Source organism: Acipenser ruthenus, chromosome 11, assembly GCF_902713425.1.
Source record: "Acipenser ruthenus chromosome 11, fAciRut3.2 maternal haplotype, whole genome shotgun sequence".
NCBI classification, from domain to species: domain Eukaryota; kingdom Metazoa; phylum Chordata; class Actinopteri; order Acipenseriformes; family Acipenseridae; genus Acipenser; species Acipenser ruthenus.
In genome coordinates this window covers 12,790,698-12,817,803 of record NC_081199.1, presented here as the reverse complement: position 1 = coordinate 12,817,803, position 27,106 = coordinate 12,790,698, and the positions used below count along the sequence as shown (strand labels likewise).

Sequence of the window (27,106 nt, the reverse complement as noted above, 5' to 3'; positions counted from 1 at the left end):
AGATAATAAAAAAACACTTACATCCTCATTTTTATTTGTTTATTTAGGAGACACCTTTAGCCAAGGCGACTTACAGAGACTAGGGTGTGTGAACTGTGCATCAGCTACAGAGTCACTTACAATTACGTCTCACCCAAAAGACGGAGCACAAGGAGGTTAAGTGACTTGCTTAGGGTCACGCAATGAGTCAGTGGCTGAGGTGGGATTTGAACCGGGGACCTCCTGGTTACAAGCCCATTTCTTTAACCACTGGACCACACAGCCTCCTCCTTTTTTTTTTATATAACTAATCTCTCATTATGTTCTCATACTATAATGAGATACATACCCCTGTCTCTTAAAGCACCTTCTATTGGTTATCATTCAAGGTTGGCAAATCCCGCTTTTAAGAGCCAACACCGTATCCTGCTTTGAGGTGCCAAAGACTAAGCCTTATCTTTTGAAGGTCTAATGCCCTTCCAGAATTCTACTGTGTGTCTGAGACAAACATTTAATTCTGTCGCGTTTAAACTCTACATTTTCCCTGTAAATACCTCTGTTTATTACTGCAGTAAAACCTTTATATGAGGGGTACCCAATCCTGGTCCTGGAGGGCCGATGTCCCTCCTGGCTTTTGTTGCTACTGTGCCCTAAATTACTTAATTGGACCAATCAAGCCCTTATTAGAAGCTTAATTGGTCCAATTAATCAATTTAGTGTACAGTTTGAACAAAAACCAGGAGGGCATCGGCCCTCCAGGACCAGGATTGGGCACCCCTGCTTTATATAAACTAAACATTTATATTCTTTAGTTGAATTGATATTTTAATGTCTAAAATACTTTGTTCTTAATTGAGCACTGAAGACAGTTTCTGTATATACTGTACTTGCTCTTCAGTGTATTGTGCTGGTGAATGCAGTGTTACCTTGTACAGGGGGTGCACAGAGGCCAGGTTCCTGTGTGTTGCCATGCAGAAGACCTCAGCTAGCAGGTGAGTGCGCAGCAGGTGAGTAATAAGCTGGAAGTAGTTGAAATCTGCACTGCGCACGTAGATCTTCGCAAGCAGCCAGTCTGCAGAGTGACTGGGCAGGAATATCGGGTTTTGTGGATGTGCTTTCTGCTTCAACTGTCATGAACATAAAAATACAGAAGTATTGTAAAGCATAGGGATACATATGTAGACAGATACTATAGATAGAGAGACAAATGTGTACATATATAGATATAGGCACATAGCTAGATAGGCAAATATGTTGACAGATAGTTACAAAGACAGACAAATATGTAGATAGTTAGACTGATAAATAAGCAGGTATAGTTCACTAGACTATAGATAGATAGATAGATAGATAGAAAGATAAATTAACAGTTATAGAGGGTAGATAGGCAGATATATTAATATACTATTTATATAAAGTTTTGCTAATTCCGTGTTTATTAAATTCACAAAATTATATGTGCCATGAAATATATTATTCATAAAATACACGTGGTGCAAACATTTAGTCCGCAAAAATGTACCTTGAAGGCCATTAGCGAAATGAATTTTATTTTATAGTATATATAGATAGGCAGATGTTTGACACAATAACTGGAAGTGTATAATGCTGAAGTTATCATGTTGTGTTTCAGAGGAAGCAGCAGTGCATGCTGGGTACCTGGATAGCAATGGGTTTGAGCTGATTGTCGGGATCTTTGTACAGCAGACAGAGTGGGGCAGTGAGGTACTGAAGTTTTCCATGAATTGTATTGGCTGGAAACTCGTCCAATAGCTGATAGTCCACCAGATAGATATTCCCTTTCTGAACAAAAACAAAAGATAAACACTGTAAACCAAAGGGAAGTAGTCTAAAGCATAGGGAAGCACTGTAAAGTATAGGGAAGCAGTGTAAAGCTTAGAGAATGAGTGTAAAGCATAGGAAATGCAGTGTAAAGCTTAGGGAAGCACTGTAAAGCATAGGGAAGGACTGTAAATTAGAGGGAAACACTGTAAAACACAGTGAAGCAGCGTAAAGCATAGTGAAGCAGTGTAAAGCATAGGGAATGTGGTATAAAGCATAGGGAATGTGGTGTAAAGCACAGGGAAGCACTGTAAAGCACAGGGAAGCAGTGTAAACCACAGGGAAGCAGTGTAAAGCACAGGGAAGCAGTGTAAACCACAGGGAAGCAGTGTAAAGCACAGGGAAGCAGTGTTTAAAGAACTTTTTTAAATGAGCAAGGCTGCTCTGTAGTTCTAACCTGCATTTCGTTCTGCAGTGAAGTGGATTTCTCCAGGAATCCTGAGACCATGTCGTTTGTGACAGCGAAGTTTGAAGGGATCTCTTTACACTTTTTGATCATTATAGGATTGCAGCCGTTCAGAAACTGGTAACCGAAAAACGTATCTTCTTCCCACATTGATTTCACAAACTCTAGAAAGATTGACAACAATGATTCAACAAAGACAATGATTACAGTCAGGGCTAGACAGACAGTCAGCTAGATAGACAAATACACTAGCCTCCTGAATTATTCATACCCTTGATACAATGTAACTGAAAGTATACAGTAGCCTCCAGAATTATTCATACCCTTGATACAATGTAACTGAAAGTATACAGTAGCCTCCAGAATTATTCATACCCTTGATACAATGTAACTGAAAGTATACAGAAGTCTCCAGAATTATTCATACCCTTGATACAATGTAACTGAAAGTATACAGTAGCCTCCAGAATTATTCATACCCTTGATACAATGTAACTGAAAGTATACAGTAGCCTACAGAATTATTCATACCCTTGATACAATGTAACTGAAAGTTGGTTTTAGCAAAAAAAAATGCAAATGTACATTCAGTATTTGTTGCATAAATAAATGAAAACATGAAAAATTGTAAGTCTATCAGTATTAGATATTGCAAAAACATATCTGTCCAAAATAATTGTATTTTAATTTACAGGGTGTGAATAAATCTGAACATCTAAAACTTAAATGCAATTATTTTGGATAGATATGTTTTTTGCGATCTCTAATATTGATAGTCTTACAATTTTCATGTTTTCATTTATTTATGCAACAAATACTGAATGTACACTTGCATTTATTTTGCTAAAACCAGTTACATTGTATTAAGGGTATGAATAATTCTGGAGGCTACTGTATGTAGACAGATATGTAGCTAGCTAGTTAGACATACATACAGATAAACGGATAACTAGACAAATGTGTAGTTATACAGAGTGATAGATAGCCAGACAGATAGACAAATAAAGTATGTAGTTAAATAGGTATACAGATAGCTAGCTAGCTAGATATGTAGATTGATATGTAAATAGACAAATATGTAGCTAGTTATACATACATACATACATACAGATAGACAGACAGCTAGCTAGACAAATATGTAGATAGATAGACAGATAGACTGATAAGCAGATAGTCAAACATATAGATAGTTAAACAGATATACAGATAGCTAGCCAGATAGATATATTACAATTGTTACAAGATATCACATTACATTTTACATACAATTATCCATTTATGCTTTTTTTTTGCTCAAGTGTTTGCTCAAGGGTACAGCAGCAGTGTGTATGTCCCCCAACCTGGGATTGAACCCACAACCCTCCAGTCAAGTCCAGTGCCCGGTTGCATAAAACATCTTAAGTTTTTCACTTATGTATAACACTTAAGTGTATTTTTTCACTTAGCTAAGGGAAAAGCTTAAGGGTGTTGCACAAAACATCTTAACCATTCTTCTTAACTAAGGCATGTTTTCACTGAAGAAATTTTCTGTGTCTGTGGCGGCACTGATGTGGTATCACTGTAAGGGTAAATGAGAAATGCTGGTATAATGCAGCCACACTTTATTCTGCCACTGAACCATCTCTTCAGGTGGTTCAGTGGCGGCACAGTGCAGGTACTGAAGCGCATTACTTTCAGTGTAAAAAGTGGGGTTGTTTCTGAGAGAGATGAGAAAGAGAGAAGGTAGCGTGACCAGGAAAGTGTATGAACGGGAGGCAGCACGGGACGGACAAAAGAAAGAATAAGTAAATAATAAAACATCGAACCAGGCAGTAACAGAGACGGCAGGTGCTGTGCATGGTGACTATTGTTTTTTTTTTTTCAGTCACAGGGAGAGTAACGGAACCAAATATTTCATGTTGTTTGTCTTTGTCCCCCGGTCTGCCCAATGAGAGTAATCATAAGAACATAAGAACATAAGATAGTTTACAAACGAGAGGAGGCCATTCAGCCCATCTTGCTCGTTTGGTTGTTAGTAGCTTATTGATCCCAAAATCTCATCAAGAAGCTTCTTGAAGGATCCCAGGGTGTCAGCTTCAACAACATTACTGGGGAGTTGGTTCCAGACCCTCACAATTCTCTGTGTAAAAAAGTGCCTCCTATTTTCTGTTCTGAATGCCACTTTATCTAATCTCCATTTATGACCCCTGGTCCTTTTTTCTTTTTTCAAGTCAAAGAAGTCCCCCAGGTTGACATTGTCTATACCTTTTAGGATTTTGAATGTTTGAATCAGATCGCTGCGTAGTCTTCTTTGTTCAAGACTGAATAAATTCAATTCTTTTAGCCTGTCTGCATACGACATGCCTTTTAAACCTGGGATAATTCTGGTTGCTCTTCTTTGCACTCTTTCTAGAGCAGCAATATCCTTTTTGTAACGAGGTGACCAGAACTGAACACAATATTCTAGGTGAGGTCTTACTAATGCATTGTAGAGTTTTAACATTACTTCCCTTGATTTAAATTCAACACTTCTCACAATATATCCGAGCATCTTGTTAGCTTTTTTTTATAGCTTCCCCACATTGTCTAGATGAAGACATTTCTGAGTCAACATAAACTCCTAGGTCTTTTTCATAGTTCCCTTCTTCAATTTCACTATCTCTGATATTTATAATGCACATTTTTATTGCCCACATGCAATACTTTACACTTTTCTCTATTAAATTTCATTTGCCATGTGTCTGCCCAATTCTGAATGCTGTCTAGATCATTTTGAATGACCTTTGCTGCTTCAACAGTGTTTGCCACTCCTCCTATTTTTGTGTCGTCTTCAAATTTAACGAGTTTGCTTACTATACCAGAATCTAAATCATTAATGTAGATTAGGAATAGCAGAGGACCTAATACTGATCCCTGTGGTACACCACTGGTTACCTCACTCCATTTTGAGGTTTCTCCTCTAATCAGTACTTTCTGTTTTCTACCTGTTAACCACTCCCTAATCCATGTGCATGCATTTCCTTGAATCCCTACTGCGTTCAGTTTGAGAATTAATCTTTTATGCGGGACTTTGTCAAAAGCTTTCTGGAAATCTAAATAGACCATGTCGTATGCTTTGCAGTTATCCATTTTCAATGTTGCATCCTCAAAAAAGTCAAGTAGGTTAGTTAGACATGATCTCCCTTTCCTAAAACCATGCTGGCTGTCTCCCAGGATATTGTTACCATATAGGTAATTTTCCATTTTGGATCTTATTATAGTTTCCATAAGTTTACATATAATAGAAGTCAGGCTTACTGGTCTGTAGTTACCTGGTTCGGTTTTGTCTCCCTTTTTGTGGATCGGTATTACGTTTGCTATTTTCCAGTCTGTCGGTACAACCCCTGTGTCAAGAGACTGTTGCATGATCTTGGTTAGCGGTTTGTAAATAACTTCTTTCATTTCTTTGAGTACTATTGGGAGGATCTCATCTGGCCCAGGGGATTTGTTTATTTTAAGAGCTCCTAGTCCCTTTAACACTTCTGCCTCCGTTATGCTAAAGTTATTTAAAACTAGATAGGAACAGGTCGACATGTGGGGCATGTTGTCCGTGTCCTCCTTTGTAAAAACCTGTGAAAAGTAATATATTTGCTATTTTTTTTTCTTCATCTATGATTTTGCCATTTGTGTCTCTTAGACATTTAACCTACTCTTTGAATGTTCTCTTGCTGTTATAATATTGGAAAAACATTTTGGAATTGGTTTTAGCCCCCTTAGCAATATTGATTTCTATCTCTCTCTTGGCCTTTCTAACTTCCTTTTTGACTTGTGTTTGCAGTTCCAAGTACTCTTTCTGTGTGCTTTGTTTTTGGTCCCTTTTAAACGCTCTGTAAAGTGCCTTTTTTCGCTGAATATTTTTTTTAATTGATTTATTAAACCATTTTGGCCATTTTGTTTTAGATTTAGATTTGTCTACTTTTGGGATGTAATTGTTTTGTGCCTCTAGTACTACATTTTTAAAAAACAGCCATCCTTTTTCTGTGGATGTTTTCTCTATTTTACTCCAATCTACTTCTATTAGTCTCTGTTTCATACCTTCGTAGTTTGCTTTTCTAAAATTGTAAACCTTAGCTTTAGTCATTACTTTTGGGGTTTTAAAAAATATTTCAAATGAGACCATGTTGTGGTCTGAGTTTCCCAATGGCTCTCTGACCTCTGTTTTAGTTATTCTGTCTTCATTATTTGAAAAGACTAAGTCAAGGCATGCCTCCCCTCTAGTCGGTGCCTTGACAAATTGCGTTAAGAAGCAGTCATTTGTAATTTCCACCATTTCAATTTCGTCCGTCGTGCCCCCCATCGGGTTTTCCCATTTTATACAGGGGAAGTTGAAATCCCCCATTAGTATGGCTTCTCCTTTTCTACACGCATTTTGAATGTCATTGTACAACAGATTATTTTGCTCAGCGTCTGAATTTGGCGGTCTATAGCATGCTCCTATTATTATGCCCTTTGAATTTGTGTCCATTATTCTGACCCATATTGATTCTGCATTGTTTTCTTTGTCCTGATTTAACACCTGGGCTTCAAGACTATTTCTTATGTATAGCGCTACCCCTCCACCTCTTCTGTCCTGCCTGTCTTTCCTATATAGTGTGTACCCACTAATATTATATTCATCTCCATCACTCTCAGACAACCAAGTTTCTGTAACACCTATCACATCGTAGTTACTTGTTAGTGCAGTAGCTTCAAGTTCTAACATTTTGTTTCTGAGACTTCTAGCATTAAGATAAATACATTTAATAGTGGTCTTACCTGAGTTGTTGCCCTTGTTTTGATGTGGTCTCCCTTCTGTTTTTTTGTTTTTTATCCCCCCTTCCTTTCTAGTTTAAATGCTTCTGGACCGCCTGAAGGATTCTTTCTCCGAGTAGATTGGTTCCCTTTCTGTTTAAGTGCAGTCCGTCCCACCTGTATAGATAGTCCTTGTTGTAGAAAGTGCTCCAATGTTCAAGAAAGGTGAAGCCTTCCTGTGTGCACCACGATTTCAGCCATGCATTTTGATTTTGTATTTCCAGCTGTCCATATGGTCCTTTGCTAGGCGCCGGCAGTATCCCAGAAAATACCACAGTTTTGGTCTTGTCTTTTAATTTCCTTCCTAGCTCTCTGAATTTGTTTTGCAGGGATCTTGGCCTGTCTCTACCAATGTTGTTTGTACCAATGTGGACGACTACTACCGGGTCGTCTCCTATTCGTTCTAGGAGCCTGTCCACATTCTCAGTGATGTGCTTGACTGAGGCTCCTGGAAGGCAGCACACTGTTGTAGTAAGGGGGTCCAAACTGCGAACTGAACTTGCTGTGTTTCTCAGTATGGAGTCCGGATTTCCCACATCATGCAGTTGTCACAGATTACTGGCTTGAAGACCATTTTTTTTTTTTTTTAGTTTAGTGTAGCTTCTGCAACTGTCAACCTGCTTTCAACTGCTTCTAACTGCGTTGTACTTGTCCACTCGTACTTCTCCCACGATGTCGCTTCCACACTCTGTCACTGGGAAGCCTGTCTGCCTTTCTTTGTTTTTGTAATCCACCTCCCCAAGTCAACATGGAGCCAAAGGGTGGATGGAAGAATCTGGTGGCTGCCTTAAACTATTCACAGTCTGGAGGAAGGGCCCGACGCTCACAGTGGTATGGTGCAGCACTGTTGAAAGAATTGCATTCCATTTTGATGAAGTGGGGTTTGCTGTGGATTTGTTTGTTTTTTTGCACTTTGCACTTTGGTGAGCTAGACAGTACGGGACTTTTGGCCAGTGTTCACCCATGGATGAAGGCTATATTTGCATCCTGAGCCATTCTAAAAAAATGCATAATACCACAGTAGTGACGTCAAAAAGTGATAATTCCTCTAGAGGAAAATCTACTTGAACTTTGACCCATTCGACGCCTCGAGACCATCACTTTAAATTCAAACACAAAATGTCTTGTTTTCAATCACTCGACAACACCCACATTACAGAAATGTTCATTAATGATCAACAAAATGAGAATACATTACAAAAATAAAAATGTAAAGCTGGTACACTCGTATCTCAGAGAAACTGGAGAAATGGATAATGGATAACGACATTGATTGTCTGAACAGCACTTAAACACTACGTTTAAAAAAAACACACTCTACTGCTGAACCTCGTCTTTAATATTAGTATCACAAGGGTATCCATGTATTATAAAAAAACAATAGATGGGCCTCTTCAGTGAGTTACAGGAAAACAATTCCATCTCGGGTTTCTGTGACAGTTTATAAATTACTTGACCTTCGGTCTAATGTAATTGCCACCAGGTGGCGTAGTACGGTTAGGAACGTTAGTGAGCCACCGTTGAGTATTGAGGTCACAGGAGAACTTATACTTGGAGAACATTTAAGGGGAAAACTAAAGGGGAAATTTCACTTAAGATGTTTTATGCAACTGGGCACAGAGCCCTAACCACTACACCACACTGCTGCCCTGTTACACAAATATGTAGATAGGTAATTAGACAGACAGATCGCTAGCTAGCTAGACAAACAGATATACAGCTGGCTAGTTAGACAGACAAATGGTCATAGTTAGACATACATAGCTAGTAAACAGTTATCTAGTTAAACACATAGACAGTAAGATAGATAGCTAGTTAGACAGATTGACAGCTAGTTATACATAGATAGCTAGTTACAGTTAGCTAGTTAAACATATACACAGTAAAATAGATAGCTAGTTACAGTTAGCTAGTTAAACATATACACAGTAAAATAGATAGTTAGTTAGAGAGATGGCCAGAAAACTAGCTAAACAGATGCTATTCTTTTTAATGTGATAACAGCAGACAGACAGACAGTACCTGACTCTTCAGTTTTGTTGACTCCAAAGTACTTCTCTATGTCTTCCATGGATCTCCAGTGAGTTTGAAGGTGTATAAATTCTGCTAGTTTCAGTTTCACCAGACTGCGGGATAAAAACAGAAAAAAATCTTTCATCATTTCAGAAAAAAACAAGATCTGAGTACAAATTCTGTGATCTGAGTACAGTGTTTCAAACAACAGAAAAACTACTCTGATCATTTTCTGTGGGATTCATGAGAAAAAAAATCAACAAAGGAAGAATTACAACACAAATAAATGAGAGAAATGATACAGAAAAGAAATGACAGAAAAAAGAAAAAGTTAAGATGAAGGAAAGAGAAAGAAAAGAAAGAATTAGAACTAGAGTTGCTAGCAACTTTACGGCTTCCAAGCAGTTATCGTGAAATTTAAGCGCATTGGTTATTATAGATTAAACGTTATCATCACAACTGTAACGTATACCCAAGATTCACGTCAATCGGCCAAAGGGTTCATGAGGAGTTGTCATTTAAGCGTTTTATGCAAAATCCAACATAACTGCCACACCATGTGACCGATCCATTTTTCCTGAAGTAGAATCAGTTGTGGACATGAGCGCACTATGTATAAACATTTTCACAGCTGTACTATTTACTGTTCATGAGAAGAAAACTTTTGAATATTGTCCAAACTTTTCATTAAATCCAAGATGGCTGCCATATTGACCACGACACAACATCCCATAGTCCTCTACATCCGTGTCAAATTTTGTGCGTTTTGGTGCAGCCGATAAGAAGTTATATGCAGTTTTATAGCCAGTTGCGTATGTTGATGATGTCATGCAGCGTGGACGCCATGATTTTCACAGTAGCAACTTCCCTTGAACAAGCGTAACAGATGACCAAATTGAGACGTTTTATTCCAATTTTTGTTTCAATCGGATAAGCGGTTTCAGAGAAGAAGATGTTTAAATTTTGATGGTTTTATATTTTTATGGTAATTTTATGTCATTAATCAATGTGGTTGCCAAACCACAGAACCAATCAGCTTCATATTAACAACAGTTAATCATGGACTATCCCTCAACATGTATAGCAATTTTCAGAACTCTGCAGTAAGCGGTTTCCGATACATAGGCGTTTTAACAAATTCCGCAAAATCCAATTTGGCTGCCGAACCATGTGACTTGTGCAAATTTGCTGAATATCACCGACTTTCATCTATAGGCATCTACCAGTGTACTGAATTTCGTAAGTTTTTGAGCATGTTTTGGCAGAAAAAAATAATAATAATAATCCTAACAAAAACAATAGGCTTCCCCAGCCTACGGCTTGGAAGTCTAATGAGAGAGAATGAAAAAAGGATGAAATAAAGAGAGAGAAAATGAGATCTTACGCGGAGGTGAGTGTAAACTGAAACTCTGTGTTTTTGCTGAATGAAAATTGCACATCCAGTGGCAGATCGCAGGTCTTCTTAATATCCACACATTTCGGCATTCCTTCTGCATAGGTCTTCCATCTGAGTGAAAAGTAAAGAGAAAGATTGTACAAAGCAAACATAGTCAGCCAAGAACTACAGCTCCCAGCATGCCTGTGCACCCGTGGCAATTGCAAGGTATGCTGGGAGCTGTAGTTCTTTAAAGAGCACCTATCTGGGATTTTTATTAACTGGAGTTCAGTCCCCACATGTTGCTCCAGCCTTTTAAGTAACATCCCTTCAATTGTAACCTTCATTGTTAACACTCTGACAAGTTTTTTTACACTTCCAAAGTTCCACACGGCAAAGAAGTCCTCAAAATAATGGCCGCCGCTCATGGAGTACAGATTTTGTGCAGCATAAAGGCTGGGTTACACCCCAAAACCCAGCTACAGCAGGCTGCTCTTATCGCCCGATCAACCCAGCCCTGTTATCATCCATCACTGAACTATGAACGCACGGCAACAGAGTAGTTCAACTTGATACATTTATATGAGAGAAATACATACAGGTAGTGGACAAAAAAATGGAAACACCAATGTAAAGTCACTTAATAGGGCGTTGGGCCACTATGGTATCCCGCTCTGTGGAGTTCTCGGTGGACCGTTTTTGATTAAAATGGATAACAACAAGAACCATCATTGTTGCACTTTTATTTATTATTATTATTATTATTATTATTATTATTATTATTATTATTATTATTATTATTATTAATTAAATGCACCCAGAGCAAGATAAAACTTAATTTAAATAAATAAATAAAAGTGCTATACTGATGGTTACTGTACCTGAAAGTCTTCCTTCGCTGGTCCAGCTCTTTCTCTCTGTTCTGCTTCAAGATGTCCAGTTTATCTTCACTGGGTTTCTTTGCTGCAACACAAGTCACAGTTACACTCTTGTTAATAGGAAAAACTAGCTATCTGTTTAACTAGCTAGCTATCAAATTAGCTATCTGTCTATCCAAATAAATATATGTCTAGCTATCAAACTAGCTAGCTATCTGTCAGTCTGGCTAGCTTAAAAGCAATAATAATAATATATATTTTTTATTTCTTATCAATGAAATGAAAAGAATATATTAGTAGATTTCCGATAATAATAATAATAATAATAATAATAATAATAATAATAATAATAATATTTGCCTGTTGGGTTGGGTGCTGGCTTGCTGTGATCCTCTAATTATGATAATGGATGGATGGATGGATATTAACCACTTCTGTGCTAAGGCCCTGGTAATTCCCTGTGCTAGAGGCATTTTGTGAATTCGTGACTCTCCTGGTTTACATTAAAATTACTCTATTTTCCATTTCAGATACCCCTGGCAAACCAAATAAATATATATATTTATTTGGTCAGACTCTGAAGTTTCTATTGCAATTATTATTTTAAAAAAATGCTACTTTTTCATAAAATGTACCTGCATCACATTTAGTCACTATAATACGAATGTTTGGTGGAAAATGTAGAACATTTTAAGCTGTTTGAATTGCCCTGAGTGTAATACTACTAAGGCAGTGCTGACCTGTGCCCTCTCTCAGCTCCACACTCCGATTCTTTTTCACCCAGCTGTTACAGGGGAACCTGAAGCTCCTCCCCCCTGCACAGTCCTCCACTATCACTTTGGAACAGAACCAGCGTTTCCCTTGAAAGTGTGCATGTTCCAGTCTCACCAGCACGATATCTCCCAGACTCTCCTTGCAGTGCATTTTATACTGCTTGTGCTGCAAATGCAAAAAGAAAACATGAGTAATTGATCCATCTACTGTATCTATTAGTTTATCTGTCTATCTACCTATCTGTCTAACAAAGGCTAGCTATTTGTCAAACTAGCTAGCTAGCTGGCTATCTAAAAAGAAAAACAACCTTTGTTTCATACTGTTCTGTAACGTGAGCGATCTGTTTTGTTTGAAAAAGAAAGTTACACTGTTAATGTATTGCTTGGAAGAAAAAAAAAAGTAATATTTATTTATTTATGTATGTATTTGTGTATATCAAGTACACAAATACATACAGTAGTGGGGAGCGTTTACTAATTTCCCATTTGAAAATCCCATTGACATGGAGTTAAAGTTGTTTCAGAAGTTTTGATTCCCTTAGATAAATGTGTGTTGGCAATAGGGGATGTTGTGGGTTGTGAAGAGATTAAATCGGCATCTCAGATGAGTGGATCGATTGTTGTTTTTTTGGGTTCAGTTGATTTAGTCTCTAAAGTAGTGGAACAGGTTATTGTTATTGATGATACGTTTTTTCAGGTTTCAGGTTTTTAACTCTGTCTAATTGTGGCAGTCTGGCTCGCAGTGGTGATGTGGATGACGTCACGGACCAGGAAGTAACTCAAACCAAAACAGTGGATGGGCGGTTGAAGCTGAGTGCTGGTGCACTCAGCGTATTTAATAAACAAACAAAACAAAAGATTTAAACAAAACAACAAAACACAAAACAAAAGGGCACGAGGGCCAAACGAATGAACAAACAAACAAGTAAGTGATGTGCTGGGAAATCCAGCACGTCTTAGCAATTGTTTTTCTAAATGTGGCTTTCTCTCTCCGCTCTCCCGTACTCTCCTCTACACTCTCAACCCCGAGTGCAGAGTGCTGCTGGTTTATATACTCTGGCCGAGGGATTTAACTAGTTGGTAATTATCTTATTATCCCCCGGCCAGAGTCTGCACGTGTTTGGTAAGGATGCATGACTGTCAGCTATTTAAATAATCAGTAGCTGATCAGCCATGCATCCTCACGGGGTTTTTAAATAATAATAAAAGACGCGGCGCTTTTACCCGCGCCGCAAACAAAAATACAAATAATAATAAATAGGGGCGGGACACTCCGCCACACATGCCCCCCCTTGTGCGCAGCACACATGGCCCCAACGGCCACCTCCCCCCTCAGTCTTAAAGTCCCGGAAGAGGGGGAAGCAAGTTGCTTCTGGGGGGTGGCCATGGTGGAATCTCCGGCACCCCCCAATTTTTCGTGGCCGGCAGCTCCCTCTTCCGGGGCTCCCTCCACACTCTCTCCTGCCGCGAAAGTGCGGCTGGGGGAGCTGGTCTCCTGACCTTCCCCTTCCTCTTCATGGCCAGCAGTTCCCCTCCGTGGGGCTCTGACCACATGATCTCCGGCCGCGAAAGTGCGGCTGGGGGAGCTGGTCTCCTGACCTCCAGCTCCCCTCCGTGGGGCTCCGACCACAGTGTAGTGACCCCAGGCGAAGCAGGATCCCTGGCGACCCCAGGCGACGGCAGCGGCAGCGGACCCTCGGGAGGTGAACTCGGGAGGGGAGCCCCTGGCCATGGAGGCGGCAGCGGGAGCTCCACTTCTCCCTCGTTCTCTGTAGCTGGTGGCTCTCCAGGTGATGCGGAGCAACAGGCAGCCCCAGGCGATGCGAAGCAGGCATCCCTGGGTGGTGCGAGGCAGGGCAGGAGCAGTCCTTCCCATGACGGTGGATGTGGAACCAGCAGGTATTCACCCTCTGCTGGTGGAGGTGGGAGGGGAAAGCAGTCCTCCCACGGCGGCTGAGGCGGAACCAGCAGGTATTCACCCTCTGCTGGTGGAGGTGGGAGGGGCAAGCAGTCCTCCCATGGCGGTTGAGGCAGAACCAGCAGGCATTCACCCTCTGCTGGTGGAGGTGGGAGGGGCAAGCAGTCCTCCCACGACGGTGGAGGCGGAACCAGCAGGCATTCACCCTCTGCTGGTGGAGGTGGGAGGGGCAAGCAGTCCTCCCACGGTGGTTGAGGCAGAACCAGCAGGCATTCACCCTCTGCTGGTGGAGGTGGGAGGGGCAAGCAGTCCTCCCACGACGGTGGAGGCGGAACCAGCAGGCATTCACCCTCTGCTGGTGGAGGTGGCGGAGGCAGAGGCAGCTCTTGCTGCTCTGCTCCTGGTGATGGTGGAGACAGAAGCAGCTCCTGCTGCTCTGCTCCTGGTGGTGGTGGAGACAGAGGCAGCTCCTGCTGCTCTGCTCCTGGTGGTGGTGGAGGCAGAGGCGATGGGGCGGATGCTGGCCACTCAGAGGGAGGCTGTGGCGGTGCTGGCTCCCTCTGCTGTGGCGGCTGGGCTGGTGTGTGCCGTGCTCCCTTCAGCAGCATAAATAGAGGCTGCTGGGGAACACCAGCATCCTGCCCTTCTCCCCCCCAGAAAAATTCAGGGGGTTGAGCCTGTAACTCCTCCCCTTCTGGCTCTTGGGACTGCAGCTTGGGTCCTAGGGCTGTGGAAGCCCCGACTTCCCTCTCTTCGGGCCGTGGACACACCGACTCCTCCCTTTTGGGCTGTGGATGCACCGACTCCTCCCTTTTGGGCTGTGGATGCACCGACTCCCCCCTCTTGGGCTTAGGACGTTCGGGCTCCTCCCACTCAGGCGCAGGACGTTCGGGCTCCTCCCACTCAGGCGCAGGACGTTCGGGCTCCTCCCACTCAGGCGCAGGACGTTCGGGCTCCTCCCACTCAGGCGCAGGACGTTCGGGCTCCTCCCACTCAGGCGCAGGACGTGCGGGCTCCTCATAGTACCGGAAGGGACAGGCGGCAAACTGATGTTGCTGGTTACAGAGGGGGCACAACAGTGGTGACCTACAGCTCCTCGGGTACCTGGCCCTGATGTACTCCTCCTCCTCCCTGTCCCTCGCTTCCCGGTCCTTCTTCCACCTCACTTTTCCCCCTCTCTGCCTCCTTCTCCTCACCTTCCTCATTTGGGCTGGTTCCTCCTCCTCTTTGAGGCAGGTGAGGCAGGTTTCCTGATCCACCTGCGGCGATGGTATGGCCTTCAGGTGGATCCACTCCTCTGCAGTCTCCACCTCACCTCGATCAAAGGCCTGCACAAAGAGGGGGTCTTCATATGGGCACACCTCAGGGAGGTGCCCATACTCCAGGCAGGCGAGGCACCATGTAGCCCCTCCTTCCTTTAACTCCCTCTGATGCGCATGCCACCTCTCCATGTAGGCGTCCACTTTATCCATTTTTTTTTTTTTTTTTTCAAACACAAAAAAACACTATTTGAAAAAAACGAACACAAAAAAAAACTTCCTTTGCTGTTCCTGGTCCGGCTGTTGGAGGCGTTGTTTGTCCCACGCAGGACACCATATGTGGCAGTCTGGCTCGCAGTGGTGATGTGGATGACGTCACGGACCAGGAAGTAACTCAAACCAAAACAGTGGATGGGCGGTTGAAGCTGAGTGCTGGTGCACTCAGCGTATTTAATAAACAAACAAAACAAAAGATTTAAACAAAACAACAAAACACAAAACAAAAGGGCACGAGGGCCAAACGAATGAACAAACAAACAAGTAAGTGATGTGCTGGGAAATCCAGCACGTCTTAGCAATTGTTTTTCTAAATGTGGCTTTCTCTCTCCGCTCTCCCGTACTCTCCTCTACACTCTCAACCCCGAGTGCAGAGTGCTGCTGGTTTATATACTCTGGCCGAGGGATTTAACTAGTTGGTAATTATCTTATTATCCCCCGGCCAGAGTCTGCACGTGTTTGGTAAGGATGCATGACTGTCAGCTATTTAAATAATCAGTAGCTGATCAGCCATGCATCCTCACGGGGTTTTTAAATAATAATAAAAGACGCGGCGCTTTTACCCGCGCCGCAAACAAAAATACAAATAATAATAAATAGGGGCGGGACACTCCGCCACACTAATGTTCCTCCATTTTTAAAAAATGAAACTCTAGACAGTTAGCTCGCCATGGGCAATTAACGTCGGGGTTAAAGAGAATCCCTTTGGGCTGTAAATCCCCCCAGCTTAAGCATGTAGTATCATTTAGAAGACAGGTATTTATGGTGCTTAATGACGTAAATTTAAATATTGCTCAATTTAAGATCGAGGGTAAAATGTGGGAGTGAGGGACCGGTTTTATAGAAAAGATTAAATTATTTTTTGTCTGTTGAAAATTAATGGTGGTTTGAGTACCCTTTTCCCTGTAAAGCGAGTCATTAGACAATGGTGCCAATTGTCTGGAATGCTATATGCATTGGCTATAGAGCCTTTGATCATGACTGGTCTGTCCATCCCTCAGGTTTCCAGTGAGCCAGTAAAGATCACAGCTTATGCTGATGACATTAAGAGTTATAGTGATCAATCAAGCAGATATTGTTCAGTTAACTATCTGTCAAAGACTGTTTGAAAGGTTGTCATCAGCAAGGATAATTGGGCTAAAAGCAGTGGTTTGCTTATAGGAGACTGGAAAGGCGGTCGTCCTCCAGATTTACCCAGTAGATTACAATGGAGCAAGTGTGGAATCCGTTATCTGGGAGTATATCGAGATGATGACCGCATTATGAAAATGGGAAGGAAAGCTGGAGAAGGTGAAGGCCAGACTCCAGAGATGGAGGTGGCTCATCCCCCAACTCTCCTATAGAGGAAGAATGCTGATAATCAATAACGGTGGCCTCTAGCTTATGGCATCGTTTTATCTGTTTAGACCCCCCGGAAAGTTTGGTTAGGCAAGTTCAATCAGTACTGTTGGATTTCTTTTGGAGTGGAGTGCACTGGGTGAGAAAGAGTGTGGTCTATTTGCCATTGGTTGAAGGGGGAGAGGGCCTTACAGACATTTCCAGCAGAATTGCTGCGTTCCGGCTTCAGGCCCTGCAGAGGTTGCTGTATTCCCTGAGAGACATTCTTGGATGCAGTTTGCTTCATTGTTTCTTCGCCAGGTGGGTGGGATGGGGTTAGATAAAACTGGAGCCCTCAGCTCTCAGTATTTATCCATCAAGGTTGGGGGCCCTGACACTCGGAGAAACACAAGGTAACAGAACGCTGAAAGTGACTGCTTTTCAGGCTAAGTAACAATACTCTTAAATATCTATTCAGGTATTGTGTGACCCCTTGTTGTTGTGTCAGTATGTACTAATATTTCTTTGGTAAATTGTTGTTTTAAACCTTCTCATTGTAATGCTTTTAATGTGACTTTAGTTGTGTAACTGTTTTGTGTGATTTTCAAACTTATTTTGATTGCATGCTTAATAAATACCATCTTTCTAAGAAGAGATTCCCAGTATTGAATCATTCGCTCATGTTGAACAAACACGATTTATGAACTTTGAACAGTCTGGAATGTGGTCTATTTTTGGCTTGTTGTAACATGTAAATCCACCATCGTTTTCAGATAGCAATATTAAAAACGGGTTTGTACATTATAATAGGACACTGTTTATTGTAGAGGTCCCACCGAGATCTTGACAATCGAAGGTATCTCTTTATCCCCTACAGTTTTTGGAGGTCCTTTAATTTATTGCTCTTAAGAATATATTAACTGCCTACAATAGTACCCACAGCTCTAACTGGAGGTCCCACCGAGATCTTGACAATTGAAAATATCTCTTTAGCCCTCCACAGCTCTAATTGGAGGTCCCACCGAGATATTTCGAATTGTTGAGTAGTGAATGTATTTAATATTGATGAATCTTTTCGATGCTTAAACATACTAATGCTGTGATTATTGCTGAAAATTCAGAAGCTTGAGCTGCTACCCCATAATTGTAGTAAATCGAACTATACAAATTCCTTAATTTGTGAATACATTGTGGCAATTGTGGTACATTGCTGGGAGCCTGTCTTGTGTCTGAGTTACGGTGTTCCACTATAGGAGAAACGCTTTGAGTTTTAAACTCTAGCGTGTCTGCCCCCATCTAAAAACCATAATTTGCGAGCCGTTCGATGTTTCAGTACTTGTGCTATCAGCAATATGGGTTTTTAATGTATGCAAAGCGGACATTTCTAATTTGCTGGTAAAAGCAGGGCTGGATACTGAACTGAGCTGCAAGTTGATGAGGTTTGTAAGGTGGTCTCCGAACGTGAGTTCACCATTTCCATTCCAAGCGGGTATTTCTGTGGTGGACCGCTTATGTTCTATTCTGTATTAACTAATAAATACAAACATTTAACCGGGTATGATTCAAGAATACCACTGGTGTAGCTTGATTGTTTGATTGTTAGCATTGCACACATTGGTTTTGTTTTTACTTTCATGCCAATTCAGTTGGTAAGCTTAGGCATAAATGATTGTAAGGTGATTTTGAATTTGAATCCCTTATTGCAGTATGACGATCGAATAACTGGAGTGTTGAGTGTAAAGTTGGAAACGCCAGCTCACTTATTGATTACAATACGGCCTCAAACGATTGGTTAAATGATTGACAAATGTTGAGTTATTGATTTCACTGCTAAATCAAAGATCAGCGTTACTAAACCCAGAGAGAGGATGGATAACTTTATTGTGTAGTATCCCGCATCCCGATAACTGGAACGGGGGGAGCCTAAGACAGATAAAAATAATTAGCTACGTGCTTGATATTTGAAGAATTATCAGCCATACCAGGGTGTAATCGCATGACTAAGCTGAATATTGTAAAGCCACATCGATTTTAAATTTGAATGTTAAAAATAAGCCAATTGTCACGTAGCAGATTTGATCAGTTAAGCAACTGTCCTTCAATCAATCGTGTTAACAGAATAGGTACTCACCTTTCTAATCAACCCTTGCAAATAATGAAACCTGGTAAAGATTAACTGAAATGTGTTGTATTCCTCAAGCAACATAGGAATAGTTTGGATGTGGTGTTAATTTTTCAAGGCAGTGGAATGTGTAATTCTCCATGTAACCTGACTATTAACTCTTGAATTCCCAAATTAGGGGCTATACAAAGTATTAACCTTGTATTGTTCCTGTGCTCTTTTATTTTTGTTTTTGTATCCTGCAAGCAGTATAGGTATAACTTGGATGTGCTGTTAATATTTCAAGGCAGTGGAATGCGTAATGCACCACATGACCTGATTACTAACTCTTTAATTCCCAAATTATCCATTAACAGAAATTTGTTAACTGCAAACAGTGTAGAATTAATTTGGATGCATTGTTAATTTATTCAAGGTAGTGGAATGCATAAATCTCCATATCACCTGAGTTAACTTAAATTCCCAAATTAACTAGTAACCTCTTGTGAAATGTTATTGTTGTGCTCTTTATTTTTCCCTTTTTGTATTGTTTGTTATCCCCTTGCTATCTCACCCCTTTTCATTTTCTCCCTAGTTTGCTTCTATCAATTGTTTGTCAGTACTTATTTTATTTTATTATTTTGTACTTTATTACTGCTTCTAATCTGTTTCTTTTATCTTTTTGTTATTGTACTATTTTGTTTCTCTTGTTTACTCTCATTTCATTTCCATTTTATTTGATTTATTTAGATTTATTTTGATTCTTTTCTTTTTATTTTTTTTTAATGTTGTACCACAGAGTACACAATTTGAACACTCAGCAAACCAATCCTTATTCTGAGTTTGTGAAATTCTACATTTAGGAAGTAAATTCCTTGACTCTGTGAAATTATTTAATTTCAAGATAAAGATTAGGAATAATCCAATTACTCTTTAGGGACAAGATAAATTTGTCCTAAAACACTAGTTTAGTGCCATTGAGTAGGTAATATTCAGAGTCAATGAATAAACAGTAGATTGCACAGATGTTATTCCTGTGATATCCTTAATTCCCTAAGCTATATCCCAGATATATCTATTTAAAGAGGAATAATTTATAGGGAACCCATTGTTCCCCACTCTGCCACCAAGTGGTGGAGTAGTATTTATTAATTTGCCCTTCCTATTTTCAAATCTTGTAGTCTGCATGGCCTGACTAAAATAATATACATTTTGCTACTAGATTTCCCATAGAAGCTTACTAAACAGGAAGAGAAATTCCCTGTTTCTTTTGCTCTCTCTATCTCTCTCTTGTTAGTTCCTTGAGAATAACTCTCTCTCTCGCTTTTCTTCCCTAAGCACATAGCGTAGGAGAGCCAGCCGTCAGGAGACCCAGCAAAGAATCGCCATTATCCTAAGAGCTACTCTCATAGGGAGGCTTCTGCTAATTCATCCAGCTGGACACCCTTCATAAAAGCGTGAGTGTCCTGTCACGGGTGACCCCGAACCAGCTATTATGTGTAGTAAGACATTGGATAACTTTGCATGGAGAATTTCAGTGGCTAGAGTTCACGGTTCATCGATTGATTCAGATTCAGTTGTATTAAGTCTGCCCACTGACGATGCAGAGCAGAACAGATGCTGGGTCCCCGCTGATATGAAAAACAGTGAGTTTTGGCCTCCTACTGTGTTCTGGATGGATGGCATACCTCGTAAGGTGTCTCTATGTGAACAGCAGGAAATGCATGAAAGAAACATGTACAGGTCCAGAATGATTGTGAGAGGTACAGAGTTAGCCCTGGTTCATGAAATGAGAAGTAATCCTCTTTTATGTGTGAATGTGACAGGTGCAGAGGTGAATCACCCCTGACTATGCCCAAGCCATGTCGAGCCTGCAGTCATTTAGTAAGACACTGTCGGATCTTAATTGAATGTGATGATTCTGAGGGACTCTCTTTCTCTCATTTGAATTTAAATCCAAGGGATGTAAAGAGAGTTGAATGCATGGATTGTGAAGGCAGTCACCTAGTGAAATGGGCACATCTGGGCAAATTAGAATGTGGGGAAGGTGTCCCTATTAAGCGTGTACAAGTGTCTTGTAGGCATAAAGTTAAGGCCATGGCGACCCACACCTGTGACGCAAAACGTTGGCTCATGGGGCCTGTGGTGGTATTTGCTGAGCCAACTCGAGATGAACCAAGAACAGAAGTGGAGTCCTGCTGGGAACGAGCTGAAACATTGGACATGGACTGGATGATTTAAATATATTGATGAAATGTATGTGCTGTAACCATTTGTAGTGTTTAATAATCTTTAGTCTGTAACAAATACTGTAAAATGCTCTCTCTGTAAGACCATATAGCAGAAGCTGGTACAGCCTGATGCACTAGCTAGCCTCAAGCAGTCTCTTATCAAAATAGGCACGGTTCCCAGAACTGAGTGCCAAAATCTCTGTTAACACTTTTCAGCTTGAATATAGAATAATGCTGTACTAATAGATGTATGTTAATATGTTTGCTTTAAGTAGTACAGATTGTTGTGGTAACATGTAATCATAAGTTTATATAACAGTGTGAAATACTATGAACAATTTTTATGTATAAGATCATATGCTTAGCACTGCCTGATACGATAATATGCCTGAAACTGTTCTTATCAAAATGGGTGTTGTTGAGTACCAAGTCCCAATTCAATGAAAAGTATTGTTATATGATTGCATTTAAGAACTATACTTTCTGAATATAGAGAAAAGGGGTTTAGAGTATTTTAAAAAAAAGAAAACAGAAAAGGACTAAAAGATTTCATTTTGGGTCGGTTTCTGCTTGTTCACCTATTTTGTAATTCAGTTTTGGAATAGGTGGGCGGGTAAGACTGATTTAGTGTAAAAAGCAGCCTCTGATTCAAGAAAAACAAGTATTTTAGAGGATACACCACAAAAAAAGGAACAGAAAAGTTAAATAAACTCTTATTTCAATATTGCTGCTATGTTGCTGCTAGTAAAAGAGGAATATAGTTAACAACCATATCGTATAAGGAGCAAAATACTTAGTTTGGCTCTGAGTTAAAAGATAATGCAGCATAAAAAGATGCTGTGTTTAAAATACGAAATAAAAATATTGAATAAATATTGAAAAATAACTTTAAAAGCAAAGGATAGGCTTTGGAAAAGTAAACTCTATGTAACCTGTTTTCTTGAACTTTCTACAAGCCTGCCCTTGGAAGGATCAGTATTTGGTACCAAGAGGTCTTCGTTGGCAAGAGAAGCGGGGATTCTCTTATCGGGAAACTTACAGTATCAAGGCCAGAACTATTCCAAGGACTGCGAAGAAAGGGAGTTAGAATAGAAATGAAACTATTCCAAGGACTGCAAAAAAAGGGAGTTAGAATAGAAATGGACTAATTCCAATATATATTAAGATAGTTAGTTGTCGGGCAGAAAAAGCACGTAAGACACAGGTGTAGGGAGAGTTCTAGAAAACATTAATCACTACTAAAATTGGCAAAGAGAAAGGTGTCTCTAGCAAACTGGTTTTAGCCAGTTTGTGTATAGCTGAAAAATACAAAGTCATTTGAAGGTCAATTAAGTTCAGGCTACCAGGGACCCATAAGAGAAAGACACTACAGCCTTACAACTCAGTAAAAATAATTAGATTTCCCACGGGGAGAAACTCTACACTAAAGAGACAAAGGATGGAAGTTCCCTATAATACCTGCTAAACACACACCTGTAAGGAGAGAAGGAAACCAATTCGAAAAATATATTCTATATTTTTAGAAGCCAGGCACATATAATCAGTATAATCAAGACTGTTGGTGTTGTATATATTCACACAACACTCATATACTCAAACAAAATGATTTTATAAGTACACATATAAAAAGTAGAAAGGTAGCAAGGACTTTGTGAACTCTGCTTCACCTAACTTTTTAGATAGAGGAGGGGGTCGAGGAATGAGTGGATGAAATCATGGTCAAGTGTTTTAGACACGTGTTGATGGCATATGACTCCCATTAATTGTGAAAAGTTAGTTATCTGCCAAAAAAGAAAAGAACTGTCTTCCCATGTATTCCAATGGAGAGAGAATCTTATAAAAACCTAGATCTCTCACTATGAGGCACCACAATCAAGACTCAGCTTGGCAGAGCAACGTGGTCCATCCTTTGCAGACCTTCACAAATAAACTGATTGAACTCAGTTTGATCTGCTCTTTGAAGACAGTTCTATTCTTTCATTCACGCTACTCTCCCTTATAATAGGATGTAAGCATATTAATGAAATTATTGTATCTTGCATGTATTGGTTATATTGCTATGAGGTGTTGAAGCTATGTTTTAGTATTAAGAGAGTGTTATATTGAATGAGCTAAAATACAGCAGTGGGTGCTTGTAGGCTTTGTGCTTAGCTGGCCCGAGGGCTGCACTAAATACATATAATTGTATTATGTTATTGAAGTATTAATGCTGAGCTTGTAATAAACTTAGGACTGCTAATTGTTATTACATGTTTTGGGGTTTTGGTGGTATGCGCAAACTACTAATTCAGTATTAAAGGCATTTTAATAAACCGAAGGAGCGCTGATGTTGCTCTGATTCGTAAAACTTCAAATAAATGAGTCTGAGTGATTTTCTTGGTTAAACAAAGGTTTCATGGACACACCGCTCGTCCAGTGCTCGAACATAAACCACTAGGAGTTTTAAACATCTCTGTCCTCCTAACGTCTCCCCTGAGTTAAGAGTGGATACAGAGCAAATAATACAATAAAAAGAGTACGTGAAAAGTGAAAACGTGACAGCCCCTAGTTACACACACACATACACACACACACACACATACACACACACACTACAGATTAAGTTAAATCAGGATTAACTTGAATACTGAGTGCTAACTTCTAACTCCCAACCAATAGAGCCCCTAGTTAGAGTAGTGTAGGGATCAGAAATGGCAACCGAACTGCTGGACATCTCTGCATTTCTCTACAATGCTGCAATCCAAGAACCCAACCATGCACCTGAGATCATCGGATGGAAAAGTCACACTGTGGCTGAGCTGGAAAGCTACCAGCAAGAACACGCCTGGCAATGTGAGGACAACCCCAAAATGAGATCGGCGTACAGACCAACACGCTACGCTGCTGTTGGTTTTGCGGCCCACTGTGGGTGGCAACAAGCCCTCAATGACATTGAACTCCAAAAGGACACAGTCAGAGACAAAAACTCTGAGATTAAAGCACAAACAAACCTGATTGCCTCCCTCACTACTGACATAGACAGACTGGAGAATAGAGTCAAGGAACTTGAACAAGACGCCGCAGCTGAGGATCTACAAGACAGAGAGCAGCAGATAAGAGACCGCCAGCAGCAGATAGGAGACTTCCAGCGACAGATGGAAGACCAAAGAGAGCAGTACAACTGCCTGAGCTCACTGCTGCAACAACAAGATGAGGATCTCAATAGGCTCCACGAAGAGCTAGAAGAAAGAAAGGAGGATCTTGTAAAAGCAAATACAGAGATTCGCAACCTCCAAAAGATAAGGCTGCAGGTGTCAACTCAAAGACTGTCCACTAGAGTTGAATCAACCTCTGCGCCTACTAATAATCCAGAGCTACCTCCCAGAGAACTGGATTATCTAAGAAGGTCAGATCAGCGCTCAGACCGAAGATCCAGAGCTGAAATGAGCTCCCTAACCACGAACAATACTGTGGCAGGAAGCCTACAAGAAGTAGTGAGCCAGCTCTCCAGAGAAGTGGCACGGCTCAGAAACAGAGACCAACGACTGCAGGAAGCTGCCTCAAGTGCGCCACCCGATGTGCAACGCTACGCACTCAGTCACAACGGTCTCCACCGAAAAGCTGCCGAAAGCATGACCTCGCTACCTGAGTACACTCCGCTACCGAGAATGCAAGTCCCCGACAACAGAATGCAGAGCCCAGCTTATACCTCTGCAACACACAATGGTGAAACAGAGCAACCTGAACTGAGAACTAATAGTTTGTACCAAGTGGACAGAGCACCTCACCGCTTGCTGCAATCCACCTGTCTTGTAGAAAAAGAAATCCACAAGCTAAACAACCCTCAACAAGTTTGACCCAGCTAAAAGAGACATCACCATTGAGGGACATATCAGTCACATTAGACACAATGTAGAAGATTGGAGACTGACAAAGGACCTGCTTAAAGCCAAGCTGCTGTCTCTAACACTTGTTGACACAGTTCAAGAACGGACTTCTACATTATCAACTGAAACTAGAAAAAACTTTGAGAAACTGTGTGAAGCACTAACACAGAGTTACTCCAAGTATGGTGACCTCTGCACGACAGTTTTTGGAGGTCCTTTAATTTATTGCTCTTAAGAATATATTAACTGCCTACAATAGTACCCACACTGGGAATGTAACCTTATACTGGCTGTTAGAAGAGGGCAGAAATAGTAAAACTGAGACAGCTGCTGGATTATCGCAGCTTCACATGGAAGAGGTCGGAGCCCTTGGTTTCAGAGCCAGGGATCCGCTCGGTTCGCTTGGCTGAACGTTTCATTTATGAAGTGTGCAATGCCATGCCTGAGGAAAATATAGAGCTGTTGGAGGATTATTTTAGAAATAAGACTGCTTCAGCCTGACCCTGATTTTCCTGATTTAGATATTTCCCCTGAACTCAGTCTGAACTCTGATGTGCAAGGGAAGCTGTTGACTGTTAAAGATCTGAAAGATCTTTCCCTGGCTACAGTAGATGGGAAGAAGCTGTATAGAATTTGTGTAAAAACACAACATCAGAAACAGCTTGAGTCGTTACCTGATACTCCTTGGGGAGAGAGGTTGGGGGTGGAAGGACATATACAGCCAGCCGGGGGTTCCTTATACAAGCCACCATAACCAAAAAGATCAGGTGATCTGCAGTGGAGAATTTTACACACTATTGTTGCTGTTAATTCTTTTGTGTGTATTATTAACCCTGAAGTTAAAGATAGTTGTCCTTTTTGTTCTCAAAGAGAGACTGTTTTTCATTGTTTTTTTTGGGTTTTTTTGTAAAAGATTAAAACCCATGTTCAATGTGCTGAGAAATATTATTGTTGGATTGGGTTTCCAGTTCAGTGACATCATCTTTATTTTTGGTTTCAGCAAAAAGAGCAGTTTTAAAATTCAACTTGTTAATTGTATTTTTGGACAAGCCAAATTGGCTAATTGTTTTAGAAATCAAGATCCTGTTACCATTTTTAGAATGTTGTTATTAAGCAGAATGAAGCTGGATTTTAGTTATTATAAAACTACAAATAATTTAGAGAGCTTTCAGCAGATTTGGTGTATAGATGATGTGTTGTGAGACATTGACGATGATAAACTGCGTGTGAATTTTTGATATTGTGTTTGAATTAATATAATTGGCTTTTCTATATTAATATTTAATTAATGAAGCAATTGTGTTAATTTGTTATGAAATATTGTTTAATGTTTGTCTCAATGTTTTTGACTTTTTATAAGTGTTTAATAAAGTATTTTAAAAAATAAAAATATCTATCTTTCTATGTATCTATCTGTCTATGTATCTATCTATCTATCTATCTGTATATATGTCTATCTAGAGATTGTATTTGATGAACTCATAATGGATATACTCACCCTTTCATTAAAGAAATGCAGTCCTTTGTGGTCCAATTTCATTTTGTTACTCTGGCCTTTGGTGCCGATCAGAGTAACAGACAGAGAATCTATAGTTGAGGCATGAGAGCAGTCTGCAGTGATAACTGAGATGTGATAAGCATAACTGAGTTTGTTCCCCATTGTGAAGCTTATTGTTCTCAACTCCTAGACAAAGGAAGAAAAAAACAAATTATCGTAATGACAAATTGCCAAATCGACAAATCGTAATCGGGTCATGGCCTCACCTCTTAAAACAGGAAACTAAAAAAAGCGCTCATATATATATATATATATATATATATATATATATATATATATATATATAGTATATAGTAACTATGTTAAGTATTGTGATACAAACCTCTCTCTGCCATTATTTAAATTTTCCATTTTAATTATGTGTCGTTATCTAGGCTAATATAAATTTTTACTACTAAACTTTTTACTTCAGCCCTTACATATCATTCCTTTATTTTACACAATGGAATTTGAGGTAGCCTAGGCTTCAAAATGGTAAAATTAAACAGTGGCCATTTTTTTTATT

At 40.3% G+C, this 27,106-nt stretch overlaps 1 protein-coding gene across 1 annotated transcript in view; it reads right to left on the bottom strand.

The window, feature by feature from the left end:
* The window catches only part of LOC117973352 (hydroperoxide isomerase ALOXE3-like), a 50,500-nt gene that overhangs the window by 9,253 nt on the left and 14,141 nt on the right, over nucleotides 1–27,106 (bottom strand). Inside the window, exons 2-9 of the mRNA XM_059033380.1 lie at nucleotides 26,542–26,727; nucleotides 12,043–12,241; nucleotides 11,306–11,387; nucleotides 10,434–10,556; nucleotides 9,059–9,162; nucleotides 2,219–2,391; nucleotides 1,639–1,782; nucleotides 906–1,106 (exon numbers count right to left, since the gene is read on the bottom strand). Coding sequence (XP_058889363.1) covers nucleotides 906–1,106; nucleotides 1,639–1,782; nucleotides 2,219–2,391; nucleotides 9,059–9,162; nucleotides 10,434–10,556; nucleotides 11,306–11,387; nucleotides 12,043–12,241; nucleotides 26,542–26,703 — 1,188 coding nt within the window. The 5' untranslated portion in view covers nucleotides 26,704–26,727. The remainder of the gene's footprint in view (nucleotides 1–905; nucleotides 1,107–1,638; nucleotides 1,783–2,218; nucleotides 2,392–9,058; nucleotides 9,163–10,433; nucleotides 10,557–11,305; nucleotides 11,388–12,042; nucleotides 12,242–26,541; nucleotides 26,728–27,106) is intronic.